The 24,915-nt window shown below is 46.2% G+C and overlaps 1 protein-coding gene across 1 annotated transcript; it reads right to left on the bottom strand.

The window, feature by feature from the left end:
* Nucleotides 1-286: 286 nt before the first annotated feature.
* Nucleotides 287-21,496, bottom strand: GGT5 (gamma-glutamyltransferase 5). Its single transcript, XM_086761702.1, has 12 exons — nt 21,161-21,496; nt 11,541-11,671; nt 9,819-9,908; nt 8,495-8,684; nt 7,746-7,903; nt 7,169-7,318; nt 6,621-6,754; nt 6,261-6,463; nt 5,733-5,824; nt 4,842-4,951; nt 3,630-3,737; nt 287-3,532 (listed from the first exon to the last, which is right to left on the bottom strand). The coding sequence occupies exons 1-12, from the start codon at nt 21,319-21,321 to the stop codon at nt 3,386-3,388; spliced, it is 1,674 nt and encodes a 557-aa protein (XP_086617828.1). The 5' UTR covers nt 21,322-21,496; the 3' UTR covers nt 287-3,385.
* Between the last annotated feature and the right edge of the window lie 3,419 nt (nt 21,497-24,915).

The raw sequence follows: 24,915 nt of genomic DNA, 5'->3' as shown, positions 1-24,915 counted from the left end.
AATCACATCACGAACTGGGGGGGTTCACCTCTTTGCCCTGGTCTTCAGTCTAATGTTACCAGAGTTTTCTTTTGGGAATCATCCAGCCTCTGGAAGCGTCAAAACCAGGCTGTGAAAGACAAGTGGCACATGCAGCCGTTGGCACAGTTCTTTGCTTTCTCTAGTGGCATATTGAGTCTCCAGAATGAACAACTGTTACTGCTGGAAACACCTGCAGGAAAGTCCTCTCTCAAACAACTGCTTATGTGTTAGGCTAGGCAACAGTTTTACAGGAGAAATTCCCAGACAGGTTTAAAAACACTTTATTAAAAATATAATTTAAAGACTTCATTAGAAAATTGATAGAGCTGCCTCTGTACAGTGAAGCTTTAAAAGTCCATGTAAGTTGACTAAGTACAAAAATAATGCTCTCCTGTTGGCATGAGTACAAATGGGGAACAGACCAAACTAGGAGGCTCTTGACCCGAGCAAATTCCAGCAGCGGTGATGAGGTGGCAGGGCAAGAGCAGAGGTGCTAAGGGAGGTACAATCCCTCAGCTTCACCGGACGTTTTGCTAGTGAGGACTACAGGACTGGAAGTCTCTGCTGCAGTGAGAGATCTCACTCTCATTTCTTTCTGTCTTGCAAATTAAAGCTGCGATGAGTTTTAAAACTGCTTAATTGGCTCAGTTTCAATGTTAGTAGCAAAGCAGTTAAATTGCAGTGAGCGTTGGACTACAGATAATATTCCCATGTCTTTGTGGTGGGAAATAGCTGTGATACTACTGCACTGGAAAGGTGACAGGCTGGGTTACTGAGGTGTGCTTCACCCTAAGGTATGTCAGAAGTGGAGGTAATTGGAGGCCTAGTTACCTGGTGACTTGGTTTTTCTGCTAACGAAATATGATGGCGTATGGCCCAGGGCACTGCTGAAGGCTGCCCTGAAGCCTAACAGGGAAGCAAGAACCGCTCTCACTGGCCAGTGCCATTTTTCGGTTGCTTTTTGTACACTCTAAGCTCAGTTGGGCTAGCTAGAAATAACTACAGCGCTTGCTAAAGCCAACATCCAGGCTGGTTAGTCTGTCTGGTCCCAGTGTGAGCCACACATGGTGGCTGGTGCCCGTAAGTGCTGCCCCTCTGACAGCTCTGTGGTTGGGGTGGTATTCTGACACCAGAAATGCACCCAGGAACTGGTAGCTGGGGAAAGTGAGTTAATGAAAGTAGAAAACTTCAGCAAATTGTATCTATTGAATATGATTACCAAAAAAACCTCAATGAAACCCCTTTCAAATGAGCATAAATGCAGCCCTCTCAAACTGCAGGCCTTTCTCTATGCACATTCCTCAGTACTGCAGTGCTGGCTCACAGGGTGCTGTGCCACTTCTATGGCTTGAGTAAGCAGCTCTGATGGAGAAACCATTAATCCTTCCTGAAACTAGAGGATTTAAGATAAATACCACTTGGATGAGGAAGGAGGGGGGCAGTGCATGGAGCTGGCTTCACACATAAGTAACTTGTCTTCCAGAAGCGTGATTAAGGGCTTGCAGTTATGATCTGGTAACTTAGGAATACTTTTTCATTAGGCTTTGATACAGCTGCAGTCATAGTGTGGTCCTTAGTGTACAATTTCTGAAGGAAAACACGTCTGGCTCTAGTCAGCTTCACTCAGACCATCATTAAAATGTAAGTGAAAGCTGAGATTGCAACAAGTCAATGGCTTTATTGGACAGACTTTGTGGGCAAGAACAAAAGGCTTAAAATCTATCTGGCCTTGTTTGCAAGGGTGAGTGTGGACGGCTTTGTTTTGGCTTTGCTGTTTGGTTGTTGGGATTTTTTTTTTAACAGCTTGTGCTGAAATACTTGTTGTTTACAGAGGGATTTTTATTTGTTAGTGTACTAGGCATACTACGGGCTATGTGTGAGGTAAGAACTAACATGTGCAGGGGAGGTCTCTACTAGTGCTTTGCTCTGGTTTGGCTTCGCTTTTGGAAACACACACGATACTGTCTGTGCCCTCAGGGAAGTACGGCTCTCAAGCTTTCAGAAAATGGAGTTGTTGGGGATCATGGGAACTTGCCCCTGGTTATTTAAGAAGTGGTGGTTTGTTCCCCCCCGCCCCCAAATTTGATTCTCTTGGCCTTTTTGAGCAGGGCAAGGTTTTGGAGTAACTGCAAAAGACCTTTTGTATCCAGGTGCATGAGTTCAGGTCTCTCCTCCAGAAGTTTTCTCTCTCTGTGACAGTTCTTAAATAGTCCTACAATTTCCTCCTTGTGATCTTAAGGGAACGCTAGGCATTAGTTGTGGTAAACAGGGAAGTAGGAGCATGTCCTTAGGCTAGGGGAGAAAAGGATTCTGCTAATGCCTGATAGCACTGCATCCCTTGTCAGCAGCCCTGGTGTTCACCTGGCCAGGCTGAGCTCATGGCTACAACTGAAGCCTTCTGATGGTGTATCCTTTGCATTTTGAAGAAAGCTATAAAGCTTCAAAAACCAACAGCTTTTCCACTGCAGTCCTCACCTGCCTTGCCAAATGACTTATCTTCTGCCGGCACTGAGAAGAGAGAACTGGGCAGAGATTGGGGCTCCTCTCGCCACAGGGAGAGGTGCTCCGGGGAGCTAAGCTAAAGCCTGTCCATCCCAGGAGCAGGGAATTCACATCACCCCATGGGAGGCTTATTTTCAAAGTCACCAGTGTGCAGTGTTGAAGGAAACTTCAGCGCAGCTACTCTGAACTTGTGGAGTCCTTTGCATCTCCAAAGCAGAGAGTAGTAGGGCAGCAGATTTGTGCTATGGTGCACTGATTTCATCTGCTTCTTTAGATGGCAAAACCAAGAGGGAGAGTGTGGAGTTTTGCTCTCTTCCCTTTCCAAACCCACCCTCTAAGTGTGGATACTTAAGATTTTAAAATCCTGACCCTACAGCCATTTCTTGTATTCCTCATAACCAACATAGTTACTCAGTTACTTATTTCACATCGCTGAGCCCCAGTAATCATCAGCTTATTGTGGCAACAGCCTGAAATAAATGAATTCTGCTCTTAACCAAGACTCTCCAGCAGGAATGGAAGATACAGCCGGGTCATTTCACAGTGTTCCCAGTGGGTTTTGGACCAATTCTCCTTTCCCACTTTGTATTCTCTTATTCTGAATAGCTGATGTGCTCAAGAAACGTGTCTTTCCATATGTCACATAAGTAATGGAGGATGTAGCTCTAAACAAGGCTGGCTGACTATCCTTGTGTTGCCTGAGGGTGACTTGCAGTTTACTGGAATTAGATGTGATCACAAGTTTTGCCCATACTCTCAGAGGCATCCTGATGGGGACAGGCAATATTGACATGTCCAAGCCAAAGCATGTTCTGAATCTAGTTATCTCCTGTGGTTTTGTGAGTTGTGATGGCATTCCATGCTAATATCCAGCTGACTTCCCCAGCTTCCTTTTATCAGAGTAAGCTGAGATGCATTTTCCTTCCTTGGAAATTCCCTGCACAACGTTCATTGCAAATTTGTATTTCTTTTCTTTATGTCCTCTTCCCAGCAGGCCGCTCCTAACCTCCTGTAGCAAGGAGAAAAGAGGAAATGGAGTGAATGGGGCAGGGGCCTGAGGTCTTAGTGTTGCCAGGTGTGAAGAAGATTCAAGTGAGGCCACTCACCTCACTGAAATGTTGCTCAAACAGGATGTTGTCACCTTCAGTATGCATGATGGGAGCCGAAATGGCGTGTTCCAAGTCGTAGCCGAACCACAGCTTGTTTATAATCGCCTGCAATGAAGCAAATCCCACACAAACTGGTTGGAGATAGGTCACACGCTGCCATCCTTTGCACTGGTGTTAAGCCAGACCAGTTACACTGTAAATCCTGCCAGTGCAAACCTGGACTGTAAGAGATGGTGCACTGAGTCAGACCAGAAGTCCTACTAGGCTAGTCTCCTGTCCTTGTGGTGACCAATGGCAGATGCCCCCGGGTAAGTGTAAGAACAGGGTGAGCACACAATGATACTTCCCAGAATGCTTTCCCTGAGCCCAAGTGGTGTCCTTGAATTCAATAGCTACTGATGGATCTTACAGCTTCCTATAGACAGTTGTTCTTTCTTTTTTTCAGATCAGGTCCTAGCACGGACTCCTTCCCATGCTTCTCTCCAGTTGAGAAAGATGAAGGAAAAAAGGTCCTTTTTTTTTTCTCTTTTGGCCTTATCTGGGTTTATTTCTTGATAGCTGAACAAGATGTTTGTTAGACTTCATGCTTCAGCAAGCTCTTTTTCATTAAGATTTGCCACTCTGTGTGATGGTGGTTTTCTGTTTTTCTTGTTCTTTCCATCATATAACTTATCAGTTTACTTTTGGGGCCCCAAGGTTTTGGGCAATGCCTCTCTTCCTAATAACTTCCTTAACTTGCTATTTAATAATTCTAACTTCTTCTCTTTCAAAAAAGAATTGAGCGAGGCAGCTGGCACTTGCTCTGGCCTCCAACCTGCAGCATTTCATGACTTCTAAATTGCAAATAAAACAAAGCACCAAGGAGTCAAGAGACCTGAGGAGTAGAAAGAGCAGGTGGGACTGACCTTGGCTGGAAATCTGGGAGGGATAAAAGAACACATGACTGCTGTGGGTTCTTCCACCTCCTCCATTTCTGTTCCCTCCTGGTAGAAGTGCAATTCAACAGCAGAGCTGAAGCCACCTCCTGCCCTTGCCATAGAAATGGTAGAGGCAAGAAGGTGAGGATAGACTCAGTGTGCAGCAGGCCCTCTTCACTGCTGCCTGCCATACAGCAGTACTAGCAGCAGTAAGGTAATTCCTTTTGTTCAGGACAGCGTATGCTCCCCTTGCTCACTGGAAGGCATTACTGTGCGGTACCTGTTCACTCACCATTGCAGTAGCACTGATAATCCAGGCCCCGCCTGCTCCTCCGATCACCAGCATGTCTCCTGTCTTGGAGATGAGAATGGAAGGCACCATTGCTGAGGGAGGCCTCTCTCCTAGAGCAGAAGTAGAGAGTGTTATTGCTCCCATGTGGCTCTGAAGGGAGTTGGAGGGACGCACAAGTTTATCTACCTCACCCTTCTTGCATCCCCCATGGGAAAACCAAGCTGCTGCTCATTCCTCAAGAAGCTCAAGTCTTCCAGAAAACTAGCTGCCTTTTGCTGAGACCCCATCTCACAAGAAACCGGACCTTTACGGCACAGGCTAAATAGGAAGCATCTCCTGGTGCAGGGCATCCTGCAAGTATTCAGGACTTGGTGCAGCTCATTCAACCCAGACAAGGAACCAGTAGCAGCAATCTTGCCCTTGCAGTACTGATGTCCTGTCTCTCACGGCAGACGCAAGAGAGACTGCATCAGGGATAGCTTATTTCACAGAGCAATGTCTCTGCATCAGCACTGCTGTGTTACCGAACTCAGTGTAAGCCTATAGCATTACTGATTGTACAGCAACTATATACTTTTTCGTAGGTGAGCCTAAAAATCAGCAAACTTGTCTTAGCTGTAGTTTCTTCACCTCTTCTTCCCTCTCCCTCCCATCAATGAATGATCAACTTCATAGTTTTCTGTTGGGGTTTTTTTTGTTCGTTTGGGGGTTTTTGTTTGTTTGTTTGTTTTTTTTTTTAAATCCTCTGTTAGTCTGAAACAAACTTGCTCTCATACAGACCTAGGAAAGGAAAGCACACCTGCAGTTTACAGATAGCCCCTGCCTAGTTGTACATGGCTTGCCTATCCATTTCCTGGCCCTGTCTTTTATTCTGAGGGTGGGAAGGCTCACCTGGTTTAATGGTTCTGTTTGCCATGCAGAAATCAGCGAGTTCGTTATTTAAAATGATCCCAGTTTGGTTAGAATAGACAAGGGAGCCAAACCTGCAGGGGGAAAGAAGGAGCCTTTCGGTGACCAGTCCTCTCCTGTTGTGGATGACATTAACTGAACGTGGCACCCTGTGGGTTACTTCTGTCTCCTCCCAGCCTGCACCTGCCCCAGCCAGGGTGTCCAAAAGGTGTTTACGCTGCTGTGCTGGAGCCACACACTCCGTTAGTAGTTAATTGTTATTGCTCAACTCACAGAAACTCAGCAGACCTAAGCTGTAACGGCTTTGTGAATTATTATGTTCCTTTGAGCTGCTGCTCAAAGACCTTTGGTGTCACATAAAAAAAACCCAAAACACACATTCATGAGTAAGATGCTGCCTGTATCAGTAAGCCCAAAGGTTTTGCCTTTCTGGTAAACAGCCCTTGCAGGTACCCTGTGAACCTGGTACATGGCCAGTGTGACTCAATTACCAAGCCCTTGGCTACTCACGGGTAGTTGATGGTGCTGGTGGCGGACACAGCACTGCCATCTGACGTGAGCACAGAGATGTGGCTTGTGCCTTTACTTTTGTATCTGTGGTTGTAGATGGACTCCAACAAGTTGTAGTGGTTGAGTGGATGGTCACCACGGCCATCTATTTGGCTTACAGCCAGCTCAGCAATCTTGCCAGACAGCATAGTCTCCACAGTCACCTGCAATCACAGCGTGTGATTGACAATGTAGGTTTACAAAAAAAAAAAAAAAATGGGTAATGGACTTCTTTGCTCCCTCTCTGTCAAGCAGCAGTGTAGAAGAAGCTGCCAGTGCTGTGGGTGTCTGTGGCTGTCCTTACACACCATGCCAGCTCACCTGAGCTTCGGAGAAGGCTGGGTCACTCATATGGGATTTTAGCATATTGCCAAACTTCAGGGCCTCTGCAATGTGATGGTAGGCTTCTACCTTCTCCTTGGGTGTCACCAGTGATGCTTCATGTAGTTTATACTCTACGGAACAGGATGAAATAATCTTGCTAATAGACCCAAGGCAATGTTTTTTCAATAATTAAAAAAAAAAAAAAGTTGAAACAAACCTCCTTTTCCCATCCCAGTTATTATTGTTTCCCATATGCTTTAGCAAGATGTGGGCACAGAAACAACCAAGTACTAATTTCCACTGTGACTTCAATTCCTCTTGAAGCCTTGGGAAAACTGTCTGTCCCTGGGCCTTTGGATCAGCTATGGTGGAACTGACTCACTGTAAGAATGAGCCAGTTCATCATCCTGCTGCGTAGCACAATCTCACTGCTGCTTTGGGGCCCACGCTGGCTCGCCAGCTCTGTTTCTGCCCATTACTTTGCTACTGCTCTAGAGCAACACTCTTTGCAAACCTCTTGCTGCCCCTTTTCCCTTAGGAATTACCTTCCAATATCTTGAGGATGAGCATGAGCACAGCACCTCCCATGGGTGGTCCAGGAGAAAACAGTGTAGTGTGATTGTTCAGGGTAATGTTCAAGGCTGAGGACACCTCTGCTTTGTATGCCTGAAGGTCCTCCAGTGAGATACTGGACCCTTCAACAGAAAACCAGACGGGTAGCTGACATTAGTATATTAACTTCTACTAGGTGCTACGGGCTGGCTGCATCAGAGCCTTGGTAAAGCTTATAAAGAGCCATCCCTGTGTACTCCAAATTTCTTGCACCAAGCACAGCAACGTCTTCATGTGTCCTCATCTACTGCCAAGCCCCAGGACATCACAGAGCCTAAGGGAGCTGGAGGCCAGTGTATGAGCACCATGGGTGAATGCCAGAGCAGTAGGTGGCTCTCAGGCCTGCTTCTGGGCTTGAGTTATAAGAACTGGGGAAAGGTGTCCCCTTCCAATGCCAGGTACCACCCCAAGTGACAAACAAACAGCATGTGTTAGCTTTCCCTCGTAAACACTCACTGTTAGCCAATTGCTGGGAAAGGCCTGTTAGGATGAACTATAGCCGTTACCTACCAGCCTTCCTAATGTCTTCCACCAGGGCCTCTCCTATCTGTCCCTCATAAAATTCTGTAGCTCCGTTTTCCGCTACAGCTCTCAGTGTTTGCCGCAGTGCTGGCCACCTGAAGGTCTCTCCACGCTTCAGAAACCTTTCACCGTCACATATCAGTGGGCTGTTAAAGAAGAACATCCATTATTTTACAGCGTGTGCTTATTCTGTCCTCAGGGCCAATCTCCTTTTCCTTCCCAAATCTGATTTGGTTTATGCATGCTGTATACTTTCCAAATCAGTGCTATACTGCAGTCTACAGGGAGAAATGTTCTTCTCAGCCAGTTGTTACCCATAGCACCAGGCACTTTTTCCTCAGAAAAAGCTTCCTCCATGGGACCTAAGGCTTTGACCCTGGCTCAGGTCAGTGGGGCTTTTCCAAACGAGTGTCTGCTGTAGGGCTCTGCTGTCAGGGGATGATTTCCACACAGATGGAGGCAGGCCACATACAGCCAGCTCCTCCTGATGAGCAGATGTGCTTAGCAGACAGTTCTGCTGTGCCAAGCCCACTCTAAATTGCAAAAACAAAAAGTTGCTGACAGGAAAAAAAAAAATTTAGAACACCACTGTTATTTATTCCCTCCCTCTCCATAGCAAGTATTTACCGAGCAGAAGCCGCAGCAGCAGCCTGCACTCCATGTCAGCATGTCAGAAGAAGGGTCTGAAGCTGAGGGATCAGTGGTCCTCACACTGCAATTTAATTCATAGGTCTTACCACAGGCTTTTTCCTGGACTGGAGAAGCTTGGGTGATGGAGCATTTTGTCCATAAGCGGGGAAATGACAAGTGGCTCTGAAAGGAGCTTGATGGTTGGTTCAAAGAGGGCTTTCCATGGTAAGCGACCATATCGCTTGTGGGCTTCTTCATACCCACGAAGTTCTCCTGGTACAGCAATCCAGCGGGGACCTGAAGAGCAGAACGGCAGTGTCACACTCAGTAACTCACTGGCCTGTGGGTTTCACCTCTCTGAAGCACTCCAATGGAAGTACAGGCAGGACTAAGGCTTCTAAAAACAGGCTTGTTTGTTGTGGGTTTTTTTTTTTTTTCCTTTCCTTTTTCTGTTCACTATTATTTCATCTGCTGGGGTCTAGAGAAGCTGGAGCCAGAGTCAGAGCTGTACAGTGAAAGCACAAGAGGCAACAACAGGCACATGTTGCAGCAAGGACGATGGCAGCTGGACATAACAGAAAAAATAGTCACACGGAGCCTGGACAAACACTAAAACAAGTGAAGCTGTGAAACTCTCCATCCTTGGAGATGTTAAAAAAATGTGACAAGTCAAGGCCCTGAGCAGCCTGAACTAACTCTGACACCACTCTGCTTTGAGCAGGTATTGGAGCAGACACCTCCAGCTGTCCCTTCCAACCATATTTGTTCCCAATTCCTTTTCAGGCTCTTCTTTCAAGAAGAATAGAACAGTTCTCCTTCAGGAACTAGGACACACCCCAAAAAAAAAAAAAAAAAAAAAAGAAAGCGTTAGGGAAGGAGAATGAATGCAGCATGAAATGTGGCAAGATCCAAGATGTGCTGCTAAAACAAGAGTGCCTGTTGCGAAACCAGTAACAGCAGATGGACGTGGCGCCTCCTCAGATTGAAGTGAGGTGGTAGCTGAGCTAAGCTGGAGCCCAGCAACTCAACTGTTGATGCTGCCACATTGCTTCCCCAATGTAAGGACATGGCAAATGCACTAGATGATTGATTTATTTCATTTCCAGAAAGTCTGAGTAGCTATTGACCTTATTTTTTCTGTGTAAGAACTGCTGGGAAATGAGTGCTTTGGGAAATCTGGTCTTTCCTATGAAGAGAAATTACACAGTGATTTCTCCTCATGCTCTGTGCCTCAACTTCTTGCTGGTCTGGTTTCCAATGTTACTACAAAACAGAAATTCTGTGGACTTTTAGTATTTTTCTTACTTTTCCAAAATTCAATCTAGGAAGAGTGCAAGCAATTAAACAGAACTTCAGCTAACGTCAGCAAGATCCTGGTGCACTGCGCCCCATCAAGGCACCCAGCCCTCATGGCCCAGTCTGTGTCCTTACCAATGGGGAAACCAGCAGAACAGCCAGACAACAAATCGTGCGGGAACACTCGTGGGGCTGTCTCACGGGCATTGATCACCTCGACTGTTCCTAGAAAGGAGAAGGGGGAAATACATAACATTGTCGTCCTGAAGCAGGTGACACTTACGCTTCAGCCAGCGGTGCACACCACACAGGCTGCCGGCCCAGAGCCAGCATGCTGAGCTGCCCTGACGCCTTTTGCCAAACGTGGCAAGCACGCTTGCAGGGTCAGGCTGCAGGTGGCACACGCTGTCATTTGCTTCTATGCTTTTATCTAAGAGCAAACTGACCAGCGTCTACCTAGAGGCACCAAAGGTACAGGGACAAGGCCAGGGCCTCTCTCCAGCCAGTTAAGGTCCCCCTGGGGTCCTGGGCCTGGGACGTGGGCCTTGATGGGCTGCTTCACATCCGACGTGCAGGTTCCTGCAGTTTCTCCGCTGGTGGGACATGTCAGAGACATAACCTGAGCCTCATGCTGGTGATGGTTATGCACATCCATCATATTTGTAAGCAGAATGGTGAGCCTGAAAGACCCTCTATGTATCAGGAAGCTTGAGAGGAAAAAAAGCCCAACCCAAACCAAAATGCCACTTGTATACACTTGTATTTCAGGTCTAGCCTATTATTTCACCTCCTTCTCTGACTTGTAGTTATCTTTTCCTGTCACAGGCCACAGAGCCAGCTGCACTGCAGGAGCCCGCAGTGCTGCCCAGCGTGCTAAGCATGTGAGCTGTGCACGGCCACGTGAGGCTCTATACAGCAGGATAATTCAGGTAGCAGAAGAGGATTGTTGATGAGAGACAAAGTTATGTGGCTCTGCCAAAAGGGAAAAAAAAAGAAAAATATAAATGTTTTGCCAAATTATGCTATTGCATAAGATACAGCCAAGCATTTTCAGACTTGTGACTCCGTGAGACTACTTGGCAGAGTTTGTAAAACTGCAATGTTGTTATTGTGTTCATTGTTGATTTTACTATTTAGACCTATAAGCTCTGGGGGCTTTTGGGAGCCAAGGCAGTTAAAAAAACCCCCACACATTAAAAACATAAAAGCAAGAACACAGCACTAGGGGTTAAGCCAAACACAGAAGGGCTTCCCAGCAGGCTCTGAACATTGCTAGATGTAGATTTCTGAAGGGAAGATGCATCTCCTGGGACAGGAAGTCTCACTGCCGCTTTGGGGAGCCCTACCCATGCCAGCGAGGGCGGCATGAGAGGCAGCCCCCACGTCAGCAGCCACTGCCTGAGCTGCTGGTGCATGATGAGCCCCTGAAGAAGTCCCAGCCCAAGGGCTCAGCTGAGCTGGTGACAGCCTCATACTGCTGCGGTCATTGCCAGCACATGGGCCTCACTCCGCTCCTGTCTGCCATCATAGCATCCCAGCAGCAGCTCAGGCAGCACTGCTCATGCTTTGCTGCACTGTCAGCTATGGGAGTTCAAAGTATAATTTGGGATTGCTTTGGAGAGGGAAGGAGAGGCAAAGTCAGTTCATTTTAAATCCAAAGCTCCTCCGCTGTCCCCCATGGTCTTGCTGTGAAAAGCTGCACTCCCTGTAACGGATGCTTTGGGTTAAGAAGTGTGGTTGGTGATCAGAGGATGCAGCTTTTATATTAAAAAAAAATACTCTGAAAGAACAGAAAGGGATTCTGGCTTCTCCATGGCAGCTGGGTGTCTGCAGGGAGAGGCCAGGGCTGGCCCATACCTGTGCTGGCATTATAGATGGTGAATACGACCCCACCACCCAGGCCCGAACTCTGAGGGTTCATCACCGAGGTGCAGATCAAGCTAGCGATGGCAGCATCCACAGCTGTGCCTCCACTTTTCAGGATGTCCCTGTGGAAATGAAGGAAAAAAGACAATGTTAAAATAATGGGATGAAGGAATGGAGGAGCCACATTAAAATGTCTCCCTGGGGCCTTTGCAAGGCAGTTTCAGCTTGACCGGAGCGACTGGTAGTTGGAGAACACTATTGGCAGCAGGGTGGGGTATGAGAGCGCAGACAGGTGCCTTCCTTTGTAGGAGCGGGGAAGAAAAATTAGTGAGAAAGGAGAGTCTGCAGGAGAAAAGAGCAGGCAGAGGTCTGACCTGTGTGAGGCTGGTCTTCCTCTGGGCAAAGAGTGATGGGACAGAGAGAACTGCAGCTGCTCACGAATACTATTGATTAAAAAGGGATAGCAAGGAGCTCCCAGATGTGGAGGAGCATGGTCTCAGCAGAGGAGAGAGCTTTCCACATGCTAGGAACTAAACAACTGATCTCTAGCTCCCCATCTACCGCTCCAAATAAAAAGGCATATGCTGGTCAACAAGACAAGGCCTGCTGAGGCAGGAATGATGGGTCCATGTGGAGCAAACTCCTGACACTTAACATGTCAATTAGCACAAAATTCAGACCTTAACTTCATCGCACCTACAATGTGCCTTCTTGGGCTTATGTGATATTAGCACGAAGATCCCACCCCCTCCCTGTAGCCCAAAGGCAAAACAAACAAACAAAAAGATGAAAAAAAAACCACCCCAACCCCTCAACTCTTTTTACCTCTGCATAGTCACACCAAAGAACACACAGGCACTAAGGCAGCCCCATGCTATTAACAGCAATGAGTTTCTGCTAGAGAAATGTGTCTCAACAAATGCTTCCCTCATGCACAGTTGTAAAAAAAAAAAAACCACCAAAAACAAAAAAAAACTTGTAGTGGAAATGGCATGGGCTGGGGTTTCCTTGCACAGCCTGCCACTAGCCAGCACTGGTATCTGTTAGGAAGGTTTGTGACTATTTGAACTGGGCTATTGCTTAGAGGCAAAGCCAGAGGGGAAAGAGGAACAGTTCACTAATTGGTGTGTAACTGCTCCCAGAGGCTGCGACAGGAACACAGAGCACATGTAGGGGCTACTGTTTATTTTACATCCATTGATGTGGCCGGGACCTGCTGGGGCTGGGAACAGGATGCTGCCAGCAGGCACGCTGATTGTGGCTTTCCTTTATTTCTGTCAGTGCCTGTGGAGCCACGGCCTGTAAGAAAATGGCATGTGGACAAGTGGGGAGAAGAGAAATGGTAGGGAACCACGGGGCTTTCTGTTTGCGGTCTGCATGGCTTTTAGCTTCCTAGCAGGAAGCTGCTCCATGGCTGCAGCTCTGAAAATGGAAACCAAGGCTCGGGCTCACCGATTCATCTCCTTGCAGCAGGGGTAAGACTCCCACCACACGAATGTCCCTGGATGGTGTTTTTCTAAAATGGAAGCTTTTAAACTGCTAACAATAAAAGGGAAGGACACAAGGGCTTCATGAGACACGGAGTTACCCCTGCAGAAGGCCCAGGAAGCATGTCAGGAAGCTGGGGAAGGAGGGGAGAAGGACCACTACACTGGGCTGGGACAGCGCTCCTGGATTATGGGCTATGAGGCAGCACATGTACAATGCTTGGTGCCAGGGAAAACCATGGTTCTGAGATCATTTGGAGAAAAAAACAACTTTTAAAATAAACTTTGAGATTGTGTGGTATTCATTTCAATGAATGCATGAAAAACTTAACATGGAACATCAGACACATTTCTGTCATTTTTCCAAAGCCTGAAAAGCACCAGGTCCCTCACCCAAGTTCCCAGCCACGTTCACAGTTGTGTAAGTGGTTGCACATCTTGCACTACCTCTTGTCCAGGACCCTCCTGCCACTCCCCTTCTGAAGCCAGTGCCATACACCCCTCACCATGTTCCCCAGACACACTTGTCCCTGGAGATGCACTCCCTGACAAAGATTCCCGTCCCTTCTTGCGTCATCTGGTGGTGGTCATCTACCTGCTCCGAAAGATGAGCTGTTCCCCCCCCCAACCTCACTGATTTGATCTACACCAAGCCAGCATACTCTGTACTGGAACTGCATTATGCTCTGAAGGGTGACCACAGTCAGCCAATTTATTAATTTAATATTTGTATACCTAGATGGCCTGTTTCTGGGTGATGCTAAGATCTTTTGGTGTTCTCAAGTACTTTTTTATAAAAGCAACATTGTGGGCTAAATGTCCCTTAACCACTGCAAAAGTAGTGCGATATGCACAAAGCATACAAACCTGAGTGCCTTATTCATGCTCCCTGCCTCCAACACTCCAGTTAGACACAGAGCCAGGATAAGCCACATAAACTCCAGTTCGTAGCTGTGCCTTTGGCTCCTACTGAGATCAGGGAGGACAAATGAGGTCTCAGTCTCAGCAAAAAAAAAGGAACAGCAAACTTCTCCAGGCAGCCAAGACCTGGACAGTTACTGCCATTGGCAAAAGGGACACAGATTACCTGAGACCATCAAGGAACAAGTGGGAGGAGGACATTCACCAGCCAGTAGAGAGGACTTCATCAGCGCTGCCAGGATGGACACATCCTGCCTGGCATGGTTGAGGCAAATCAAGCGCTTATTTATGAGCACTGATTACTCCAGCCTGCCGGTCCACCCAGTGGTTTTCAGATGGTTCATGCCAAAGACACTAACACCGTGCACGTCTCAGGAAGGCAAGAAAGCCAGAGATAGTCTTTATTGTTCCCGCTCTGTGCCTAACACAGTGGCACCCTGATTCTTGGCTGTGACTCCTTGGTGTTAACACAATATAGTGCAAAAATAACACCAGCAGTGAACAAAGGTAAAGCATGTTTTGCTTTGCCCTTGGTCACTAGCCCTCATTAATCACATTTGGCATTGTAAACAAGATGAGAAAGAGAATTTCCAGATAATCGAAAAGTGCTTTCCATTCCTGTCTGCTGTGTCTATATTGGTGGCAACTGTCACCTCTGGTGGCAAACACTTCTAACACCACAGAGTCAAATCTGTTTCTTGCTCAAGGGAAGGAGGGCTTTCCAGTTGCCTGCTGCCTTTCAGTGAGCACCGTGGGATGGGGAGCTAAGGCTTCCTACCCATTAGCACAGTGTGGGGCATCTGAGACCGTCTCAGTGTGGGATGGGCTGTGTGATGCTGGGCATGGTCCTTTGCCTGCTGCTTCTTTGGGCAACAGGGGTTAGGGGCAAGGGGAGCTGAGATTTCTTCCCAAAACTAGGCATTATCTTGGCTCTTCCCAGCCTAGCAGGAAGCACTCCCAGCCTCAGCTGCCACAAGCACATCTTGGAGGGTTCACACACCACACTTATATTGTTTCACCGGCTCTGTGGGATTGCATGTGCCTGCCAAGTTTTCCACTTGAACCCCAGCACAAGAGGTGTCCCGTGACACAGGACAGGCACAGTGGTAGCTAAGGAAAAGCAAGCCTTACAAGTCAGGCTTTTAGCTTAAGCTCAGAAACAACTGAACACAGCAAAGGTAACCCAAATCCTCATCAGGGTTATTAACAAGATTTCTTTTGAGTTGCTTTCTCTTTTACCCAGGAGTCCTGATAGGTGTCGCCCATCATCAGCACAGGGTCCAGGGCTCACAGCCATTCTATGCTATCTGCAGACTGGCCCCCAGTCTCAACAGTTTTCCCTCCAGCCTCTCTGGAGACTGGTACACAACAAAAACCACTCTCTTGGTATATCACACTTGGCTCCCCATGCCTGGCTCACCCGCTTTCAGCCAAAGCCCTGCCACCTCACTGGAACTGATACCTGGGGAATTTAGGGCCATTGTGTCTTTCTCATCCAGCTAGACTGGCAGAGGACACCCTGTCCCACGAAGCTGCTCCCTTTATATGGATCACTGCTACACCGAGCTTAACTACAAAGCAAAACCCTGGAGAGACACACGACCCCTGAACCAGAGCGTGGTACCTTACCAGGCCTCTCGAGAGACATCTCAGTGCTACAGCTGACAAGATCTGATAACAACATGTTTTGTCCTGTATCCTTCCTGCCACTTAGTTTCACCTTTGGGGTTTGGCCATTAATGGAGTTTCCTTAAAGCCAGGAGCAGAAGAGAATGTTAACAAGCAAGTCCTGCTATACAGCAGCAGCAGAACAGGGATTCACCCTCCCAGGAAGGGTGAACAATGGCACTTTCCTCACACACGCCTCACAGCAAAGATGGGCTGTGCTGGGCTGCAGATCAAGTCTGCTGTTCTGCCCCGGGCTAGAAGGAGCCCTGAAGTGTTTGAAATACACTGGAAATGCTAAGGTATTAAATTATATTGTTTTGTCCTATATCCTTCCTGCCACTTAGCTGGGGGCTGAGAGCAGACCTCCCGTTATTTAGGAGCTGCCTGCTTAAGATTTATGAAGAGCAAAAGCAACAGCTGTTTCTGTAAAAAAAAAGGGTCAGTTGCCAAATTTAAAACCGTTAAAATACAAGGAGGAGGGAAGGCAAATCCTTTGGGATATAAACATTCTTCAGAAATGCTGCTGGGCCATCAGTGAAAAGGATTTTTGCAGCAGATTCTCTGCCTAGAACTGTGCTTCGCAGGACCATAGACATTTTTCTGGCTGTTAAATTCTCACCCTCCCCACCACCCTGTCCCCCGGGCAGGTGTTCATTTCAGAAAAAGCCAGTTTCCAGGGTTTATACTAGGCTATACTAGAGAAGTGGAATGAGAGATGGCTGCTGGGTCAGGTCAGCTTGCCTTGCTGGAGCAAATCCCATCCCAGGGAATGAGCACTTTTCCTAAATCTCTCCCTGGCCTTATGCTGGCTCTTGCTTCTGCCATTTGGGAAACAAATGGATGCAGATAAGTGAATGACAGAGCTCAAACAGCACATTGGTAGGGAATATGAAGGTTTTTTTTCAGATTGATGGAAAAACCCTCTTCCATTGCCAGGAGGGAACACGTGGCTCAGAGCTGGAGGTGAGGGTGGGTTTGGGTACCACTCACTGCCAGGGAAATCACCTCCTGTCTCCTCAGGACTTCCTGACAAATTACTGAGGTGGACTTTGGTATCAAATCCACATCTTTGGGTTAAAAACTGCTCTGACTCTCCTTGTAGCCTCCCACACCTCTTCATCAAAGTGTTTCACTTCATTCAGCGACAAGTTTTCTCCCAGCACAGGGCCCCTGTCTGGACCAGACAGCTGCACAATATTGCTTTCAGTAAAACCATTTGCAGCAAAAGACCTGACCTTGTTCAGCACAGATGGCTAACAGCAAGTCTAGCACGGGACCTGCCAACAAGGATGATGACATGCTGGAGGCTTGCTGAGGTGGTGCACTTTCTGCAGGGAGTCAAGGATTTGCATGAAGATTTCAGAAAGTCCAAGCTTACCCAGTCCCAGAATATACGCCACCATCTCCAGAGCTAGAAAACCCTAGTTTGAAAATGGCAGCTGAGTACAATTGAAGAAAAAGATCAAGAAACATGGGCTGAGAGTCTGTCCTTCATGTCCCGCTCATACTAACGAATTACGGAGCAGCACCATTCCTTCACCGACCCTTTCTTTACAGTTGAACTATCAGTGAGGGAAACACAAGGGCCCTGAGGCGTTTTTCCCTAACCCACCATCCTACTTGTTAAAAGACAAGATTGCTCTTCCAGCAAGAGCAGTTCAGTTATTCTCAGCAGTTCTATTAGGAGCACACAAAGACTTTGTTGGTTTAAGATGCTGCTGTTTAAGACACAGTATCATGTAATGCCCCAGGAATTTCATTACTGCTAATGACAACTCACAGAGCGTGTGGTTTGAGTTTCTTCTTTTTTTAAAAAAAAAAAGGAAACAAGATTTTTTAATTAAAGAATAAAAGAATAAAATTTATAAGTAGGTCAGAGATTAGGTGCTGCTTTTAGCTTCCAAGACTTTAGGCGCCGGACCAGTGCGACTGATTTCCTGACCATCCTGCGCTGGAGGTTCTCTGAGCACCCCCAGTTCCTGGGAGCTCGGTCAGGATTTGCAGGATGGAAGAGGCTGCTACAGGGGGGCAGCCCAGGGGCCCAGCAGAGTCAGTCTGTGGAGTCAGTGGGGGAGCGCAGAGACAAAGCAGCACTGCTGAATGTCTCTGTGGTGTGCCTTTAGGGACTGGTTTCAGTGACTTCTGCTCTCACCAGCGGAGCGGGCAGGCAGGCTGACAGGTTCAATTACAACATGTGGTTTTCATTTGACTGGAGCTTTACACAATTCACTCTCATTTGTCCAAGTTGTTTGCTTTGGGGGAAAAAACCCCAAAACTGGTGATTAAAAATGTTGATCATAATGATCACAACCATTCTATGATTCTATTCTATGATTCTACATAATTTTTAAACTTATTTTTATATAAAAAAAATGCATATGTGTGTGATCATCAGTGAATTAACCAGTTCTGGTGGATTAATCCCCCTGTGATTTCTAAGCAATGGTAGTGGAAATGAGCCTGTTTCAACCCTGAGCTGCGGAGGCTAAGCAAAGTTTCATTGAAAAAAACTGCATCTGGTAACAGCCATGGCTTTGAGGCATGGAAAAAACAAGGACATTATTATCCTTAGTGCTCAGTGCTCCCTCAGTGGACCACAAGCAAGAAGAGTGGCCATGCCCTGCCTCAAACACAAAGGAGATAGGAGAGGAGTGAGGTGGCTGAGCTGTGGAGGCAGGATCGGGGCAGAAGGAAGCCCATAAGGTTGAGTGATTTGGGAGCAGGGGTGGGTGTGTTGTGCTGATAGGATGAGAAGACCAGAAGTAATAACTGCACAGGCTCAAACACCAGCACAGGGAGATGGGTACATGTGGGAAGGAGCAGCCACAGAGCTGGGGGTGAGGCAGCGATCAGGCAGAAGAGAGAGAGCAGCAGCATAGCTAGTAAAGAGCCCAGCGGCAGTACAAGTCTCAGCTTTCGTGCCGTTGGGAATCTCGCTATTCATGATTGCTTGTCTAACTCCTCAACTCTTTACATCATTGCAAGTCCAAACAGCCAGCGTAAAAATTTGCAAATGTTATAACTGCAGAAAAAGAGTGAAGACCTAAATATAGTAATTAGTAAGAAAAAAGAAAAACCCAAGATTAATTATTTCTTCTTGTTTCCTCTCTCCTAAGTCTCAGGATTTGGGGAGCTTAATTATTTTTGAACAGCAGAAGTCAACAGCATTGTTGTAATCTCAGAAACACTCAGCTGACTGGCTGGGCAGCATCTGGGAAGGAGTTAGGGTTGTGCATCAGGGGATGCTTGGCTTTGCCCAGCTCTCACTTTGTTGCTGAAGTTAAATGGCAAATGAAGTGGCATCTCACGGAGGGGGGGACACCAGGGCCTAATGGCTAAGCCTACTCTGAGAAATTGGATTTGATTGCTGCTGCTGTGGCAAAATTCGTACGCGATGCTAAAATCTTGCTCAGCAAAGTTTAGACAGGAGGCCACTGCGTGCTCCGCAGCTCCTGATGCTCCCATCAAGATCCCTGGATCAGGCTCAAGGAAGCTCGCATCCTGCAGAGTCACACAGGAGGTCAGTGTGAGATGCAGCACAGATTGCTCTGAAAGGCTGAGACCCTGGTCAAAGCAACCCTGATGTGGCATCCACACAGTATAATTGCCATGCTAGACCTCCTTATTTATACTGGTGAGATAATATCATTTTCTCACTTCTCAGATTGCTATGAGAATTAATTTAGTGGTGACTATCATGTGCTAATAGCTAAGAGCTAGAATGTGACATACTGATATAACAGCACAGAAATATCTGGGAGAAAATGAAGATCACTTGCCGTACAGAGCATGCAGTAAGCTTGCCCCGAAGTAAAAATGTTCTTTCCTTGCAAGCTACTACTGTGGGCCAGTGGGGACAAAGAGTGAAAATAGAACAATGACAAAGAAAAGGGAAAACATTATACAAAGCTTCTGATCACAAGCTCTGTTGTCCATTAACATTTATTATAAACAGTTTTACTTTTATTATGATCTGTTGCAATAACATGAGCAGACAGCTTAAGCTGGGAGAACACCACCTGAGTTTGGTTCATTCCAAGTATAAGGGCAGCATGAAATGAGCACAAAGGTTTCCAAGAATGGCTGGAGGCAAAGGATACCGGGAAAAGCAGCAGACAGCGTGCAGCAGTAGGGGATCAGAGCTAACCACGGGGCAGAGAGTGAGTGGTGTACACCCAAGGAGAAGAAGAATAGTCTTGGCTGGGGAGGTAGCAGGGCTGGGGAAGAGAGCTGATACATTTGGAGCAGCAAGACATGGTGTGCAGATGCCCCAGGCTGGGGAAAGGAAGGAAACAGATGATAGCCTAGCAGCAGTAGCCAGCTAGCCAAAGCTTGTCAGTCGTCAACCTGATCACATATTTCTGTGGCTCTCACTTCAGTGCCTGCCAGCTGATTCTACAGTACTTCAAGTTAAAAATTACAATAGCCACAAAACAAGTGCTGTGGTTTTCCCAACAGATTCTTTGGTAATCTAATAATGTATGTTCCTCTATTTCCATTGATATTGATTTAAAAGATACTTCCTCTGCCCCCTGAAGAACTTACCTGTGGCTTAGCATAAAAAAAAAAATCTCATTGCTTGACATGTTGCAGCCACAGTACATTTTCTTCAGCTACTCACAAATGCTGGGTCAGCACAGCATTGCAAGAAGCACAGGAGCAGCATGGCAAGCGTGGGGTAATGGCACCACCTCTCATCTCACTCCTCCAGCCACAAGGGAGAGCGCACAGCATCCAGCATCGCATGTAGCTGTAACGTTCCATCCTTCTACTTTCATGTATACAAGCATGCAGGAATTGAAGTAACAGTAAAATAATAACAGAGCTATTATTTATATTATGTAGATATCTAATAAATTATATATATTATTATAGCTAACTAGAGAATTATTTTAAACCTATATCTTTCCTTCCAAGTGATGTATTTCTTTTGTACTTATACTGTCTTGGCTAACTTTCAATTAAAACTGCTCTTCGCTTTACAATACAGAGTGTCTGTCCTGATAGCAGACACACCTGCTGCAGGCTTCAGTCCAGAAACACACACTCTAAAGGCTGGGATGCCCAGCCCCACTTATTCTCTCAGCCTTCCTGCCGTCCTTGCCTCTGCTGAAGCCCAACTGCTAGCTCCTCTCACTTCTTCCTTAAGATACTTCTAAGTCACTTATCTGACTGACTTACCACCGTGAAGTAAGCAGTGAATTTCCTGCTTCCTCAGTTAAAAACAACTTTGCATTTGTATACTATAAATATTTGTACCTCCAAAAGGCCAAGGATTTGCAGAGCTGCAAATTTTTGTGACATTGGATAATGGACACGAGCATCAATTGCAGAGGCATGGCTCCATCTGCTCTCTGAGCTGCTCCACTGCTGATGGAGAGCACCCAAGGAGCAGCATTGCTGCTCAGCCCCAGAAGTGGGGATGGGGCAGAAACTCAGCTCACTCCCATAGTTAGCACGTGTACCTGTCTGCCAGTCAGAGTCCACGACATAAACGACATGCAACCTGAAAAACCGAGAGGTCTGTGCACATACCGGCCGATGACAGAGCAGGTCTCGGTGTCAGCAGCCACGGCACCGTGCAGGTAGCGCTGAGGACCGCACTTGGGTTGAGTCAGGATGACCACGAGTGCCACAACCACCGCCAGCACCCCTAGGGTCAGCAGCAGCAGGCAACAGACCTTCCCAGTAGACATGTCTATTCTTATGCCGCTGGAGGCAGCTGGGAGGCTTCTACTGCTTTTGCAGAGGCGCCTGCTTTGCTCAGGGTGGAAGTAGAGGATTCCGGCAGCTTCGGGAGGGAGGTCTCACTGAAGTGGGCTCTGCTCCCTGCGACTGAGAATTACGTTCTTTTTAAGATTAAAAGCTACTAAAACGGAAACGATGTACTCTTTGTTTCCCACTCTCGTATGTGTGAGAGGCTTTTCACTTTCTTTTCAAAAGTAAACTTTTTCTGGCATATCCATGATACGCTTTTTTTTTTTTTTTAAAGTCTCTGATGAAAACATTTAACGCATTCACTGCTGGAGCACTTCAAAGCGAAATCTCCACACTGCTTATTGGCTTCACATAGCCTCCCCATCTTCACGTTCTTGCCACATAGGGCAAATTACGAAACAAAGGCAGCCTACGTGGTGAATCACTGGGGAAATTATAACAGGAATCCTACATTGCAAACGTGGGGTATTTTCTTTCCTTAAGACTACTCAAATTAGTAAAAGGTAAATACAAAATACAAAGCTGGAACCTTCACATTTACTCTTATTTTATCTTACAGTTTGTTATAATCTTGCTTATTTACTTTTTTCACCATTAAATCTTGCTGGTGTCCACACCGTACATCTTCTACAGAAGAGCATAACAAAATACTTTGAACAAAACAGCATGCCTCTGCACTTCTGCAAAACATTAGAGCTAAAAGCTCTCGGGTCCAGCCTGTATCAGTCAGCACCACAGCACTCAAGAAGTGAACAGCTGCTAAATAAGACAAGATCTGATTCCTAACAGAGCAGCGATCAGCAGCATTAATTTCTACACAGTGCATTTGGCCCCAGCTAGCTCTTTAAGAGCCTCTTAGTTATACAGTTCTCCTTGCACTTAAAAAGTTAAAGATACGGGTCTACATCTGCCTGTTGTCTTTCTAAAAGATGTTATCTATGATCCTTTTCCAGCTAGATTTGGGAGAAGGGGAATTCACCTGCACGGATTTACACCTGTATTTCAGTATAGACTTTGAACTTGTACCCACTAAACTTTATCTCATAGCTAAGTAATACTGTTTCATGTATCATATCTCAAGAAATGGGTTTGATAGACCAGAGTGTCTTTTTTTGGTAGTTGCATCTTCCCGTAAGGTTATCTTGGGGAAGTGAGAATAGTCCAAGAAAAATATATGGCTTTCTCAAGATAAAACTTGGGATTTTATTTCCCCAGATAAGTCCCTGGGGAATAATTTCTTGGTCTCTGCATCTGTGTCTGACTTGACAAATATACTTGGCATGTGTAAAAAGCTCTAATATGACTCTTCTTTTCACCCCATTGCAAAACATTGCGGATCTTGTAAGATTTCTCAATCCTTCCACGACTTTCATTTTTGACAAATTATTCTCTAACACTTAAAGTGTCTTCCAGGAAAGCTCTTCCCTGTAAATTCATAGCAAGGCTGGAAACCCTGATAGCTCAGTACCAATAGAGTCAAAGCTCAAGTGGATTTTGCCCATTTGCTTTCACCAAATGCTACGGAGAATCCAATTGCAGTCTCCAAATTTCCATCAAATTTGTTTTTCAACGCAGCACATCAAACATCTGTATCTGGAAAAGTACCCTTGTCCTGCCATGGAGGAGAGCTGGAAGAGACAAGAAAGGTAAGAGAGAGTGTCATCTCCCAGACCGTGTCTAGGGAGGCCAAGACATAGTTATCATCTATTCCAACTAAGAGATGCCTCCCATAGGCAAATCCATTTGTCTTTTAGATACATAAGTGAAGTCTGAGCCTCCTTCTCTCTTTCAATGTGTAACCTTTACAGTCTTGTTGATGTAACACTCAGCTTTGACCATATTACACTACAAAGTCTGCACTGACTCTCCCACATGAGAGGTTGCTTAGCTGTTCACATGCTGGGACTCAGGACCATGTCCTCTATTTGTCTGTTTCTCAAAACTTTCACATTTATCAATCATCACTGTCTGGGAGTGCAGTTTGCCTTGGCATAAACCTCCAAATACAGCACTACACTGCAATGCACTCTACCCCACTGTCCATGGCGTCGACAAAGATGTTGAACAGGGCTGGGCCCAACATGGACCCCTGAGGGACACTACTCGTGACCGGTCTCCACATGGACATTGAGCCGTTAACCACCACTCTCTGAGTACGGCCATCCAGCCAACTCCTTATCCACCGAGTGGTCCGTCCATCAAACCCGTGCCTCTCTAGTTTAGAGAGAAGGATGTCGTGCAGGACAGTGTCAAAAGCAGTTCAGGTAAAGACCCTTAGGGGCCAGGATATACTCAAGGAGATTTTAATTAGAATTGTAATTATTAACAGAATCACCATTTATGAACTAGTAAGTAGGCACAGTATCTTTAAATTGCCTTTTATATTGTTAGGGTTCTGTTATGTCTTTGTCCAAATCTTCAATCAAGGGATCAAATTTGAAAATTATTTAATATCTGAGGTACAGGCATTGATAAGGTTGACAGAACACTACAGCTACCTTATGGAGGGTGAGAAATCATCAAGGGAAAGAAATCCTCAGATTTTAAAAGCGGAGCATAAATACTAAGTGAAGAAATTCCCCTTGCAGGTAGATTATTGCAGAAATGTTGAAGGGTCTCAGCCATTGTGCTGAGTTGGTGGGGAGAGCACACAGGGCAGTTAGTATAATCCCATCATCTAGTGACCAAAGGGACCAGGGCAGGCTCTGGAGGCACCAGGAGCTTCTCCTTCAACCTTGCTGGGGACAGCGCACACCTTTTCTCGTTTTGGCAGCAGTGTATTGCACTAAAGCAAAGTAATTTTACTTCAAGCTCCAACATGTTCTTGATCGCTAAGCTACCATCTGTAGAGCTTGCTTTGCTAACAGTGAAGCTGGTTTCAGATGATGACTGGTATCAGTCATGTTTAAGGAAAAGAAAGCTGGTTGCTGGTTGAAAGCCAACCCTCAGGATCCTTCAGGCGTGGAGACGATCCCAAAGAGCACTAGGATCTACACGTGCTGTACACATGCTTTTTGTTCAGCAGAATAAAGCTGGAGATGCAAATCAAGGAGTCATCCTCCGAGAAGATGCAGATCTCTATGCTAAAGCAGGATTCATGACAGTCTGGGGCCAGACTAAAGCAAACAAGGTTGCCTTGTCTGCAGCACGAGTAGGTTTGTGACATGAATGGCATTTCAAGCTCTGTGTTTTCTCCAAGCCTCCTTTTCTTTAATGCTACTTTCCCTTGACTGAGAGGAAGAAAAGAACTTCATTGGACAGAAAACCAGAAATTTCTATTCAGTAAAGGAAAGCTGGCTAAGATATTGACCCTCAATTTACCACTCTTTATCTCATCTTTTAAAAATATAAACTAACTCAGAACACACACCAGACTCCTGCAGCATTCTTATGCTAGTGTCCTCAACATCCTCCTTTGCCTTTGTCTTTACACTGTCCAAATTACATTGCTCAAGAGGAGGCCTCTTTCTGCTGCTGTTTGCTCACAGAGCATTATCTACAGTCACCCAGCTCTTATTATAATAAATAAGAAGTGCATTTTGCATTTCCCAACTCTAAATTAAGTTTAGACC

Source organism: Chlamydotis macqueenii, chromosome 17, assembly GCF_036417535.1.
Source record: "Chlamydotis macqueenii isolate bChlMac1 chromosome 17, bChlMac1.mat, whole genome shotgun sequence".
NCBI classification, from domain to species: Eukaryota; Metazoa; Chordata; class Aves; order Otidiformes; family Otididae; genus Chlamydotis; species Chlamydotis macqueenii.
The sequence above is the reverse complement of the archived record's forward strand: the minus strand, read 5'-3'. Positions and strand labels throughout refer to the sequence as shown.

What these genes read in the sequence shown, in the direction of transcription:
- GGT5 (XM_086761702.1), bottom strand. Translation starts at nt 21,321, where the DNA reads ATGTCTACTGGGAAGGTCTGTTGCCTGCTGCTGCTGACCCTAGGGGTG. An exon ending in AGTCCAGGAAAAAGCCTGTG is followed by an intron (nt 7,904 to 8,494) that starts GTAAGACCTATG and finishes CTTCTTTAACAG; the next exon opens with CCCACTGATATGTGACGGTG. An exon ending in CAGCCTTCTCCGAAGCTCAG is followed by an intron (nt 6,464 to 6,620) that starts GTGAGCTGGCAT and finishes CTGTGATTGCAG; the next exon opens with GTGACTGTGGAGACTATGCT.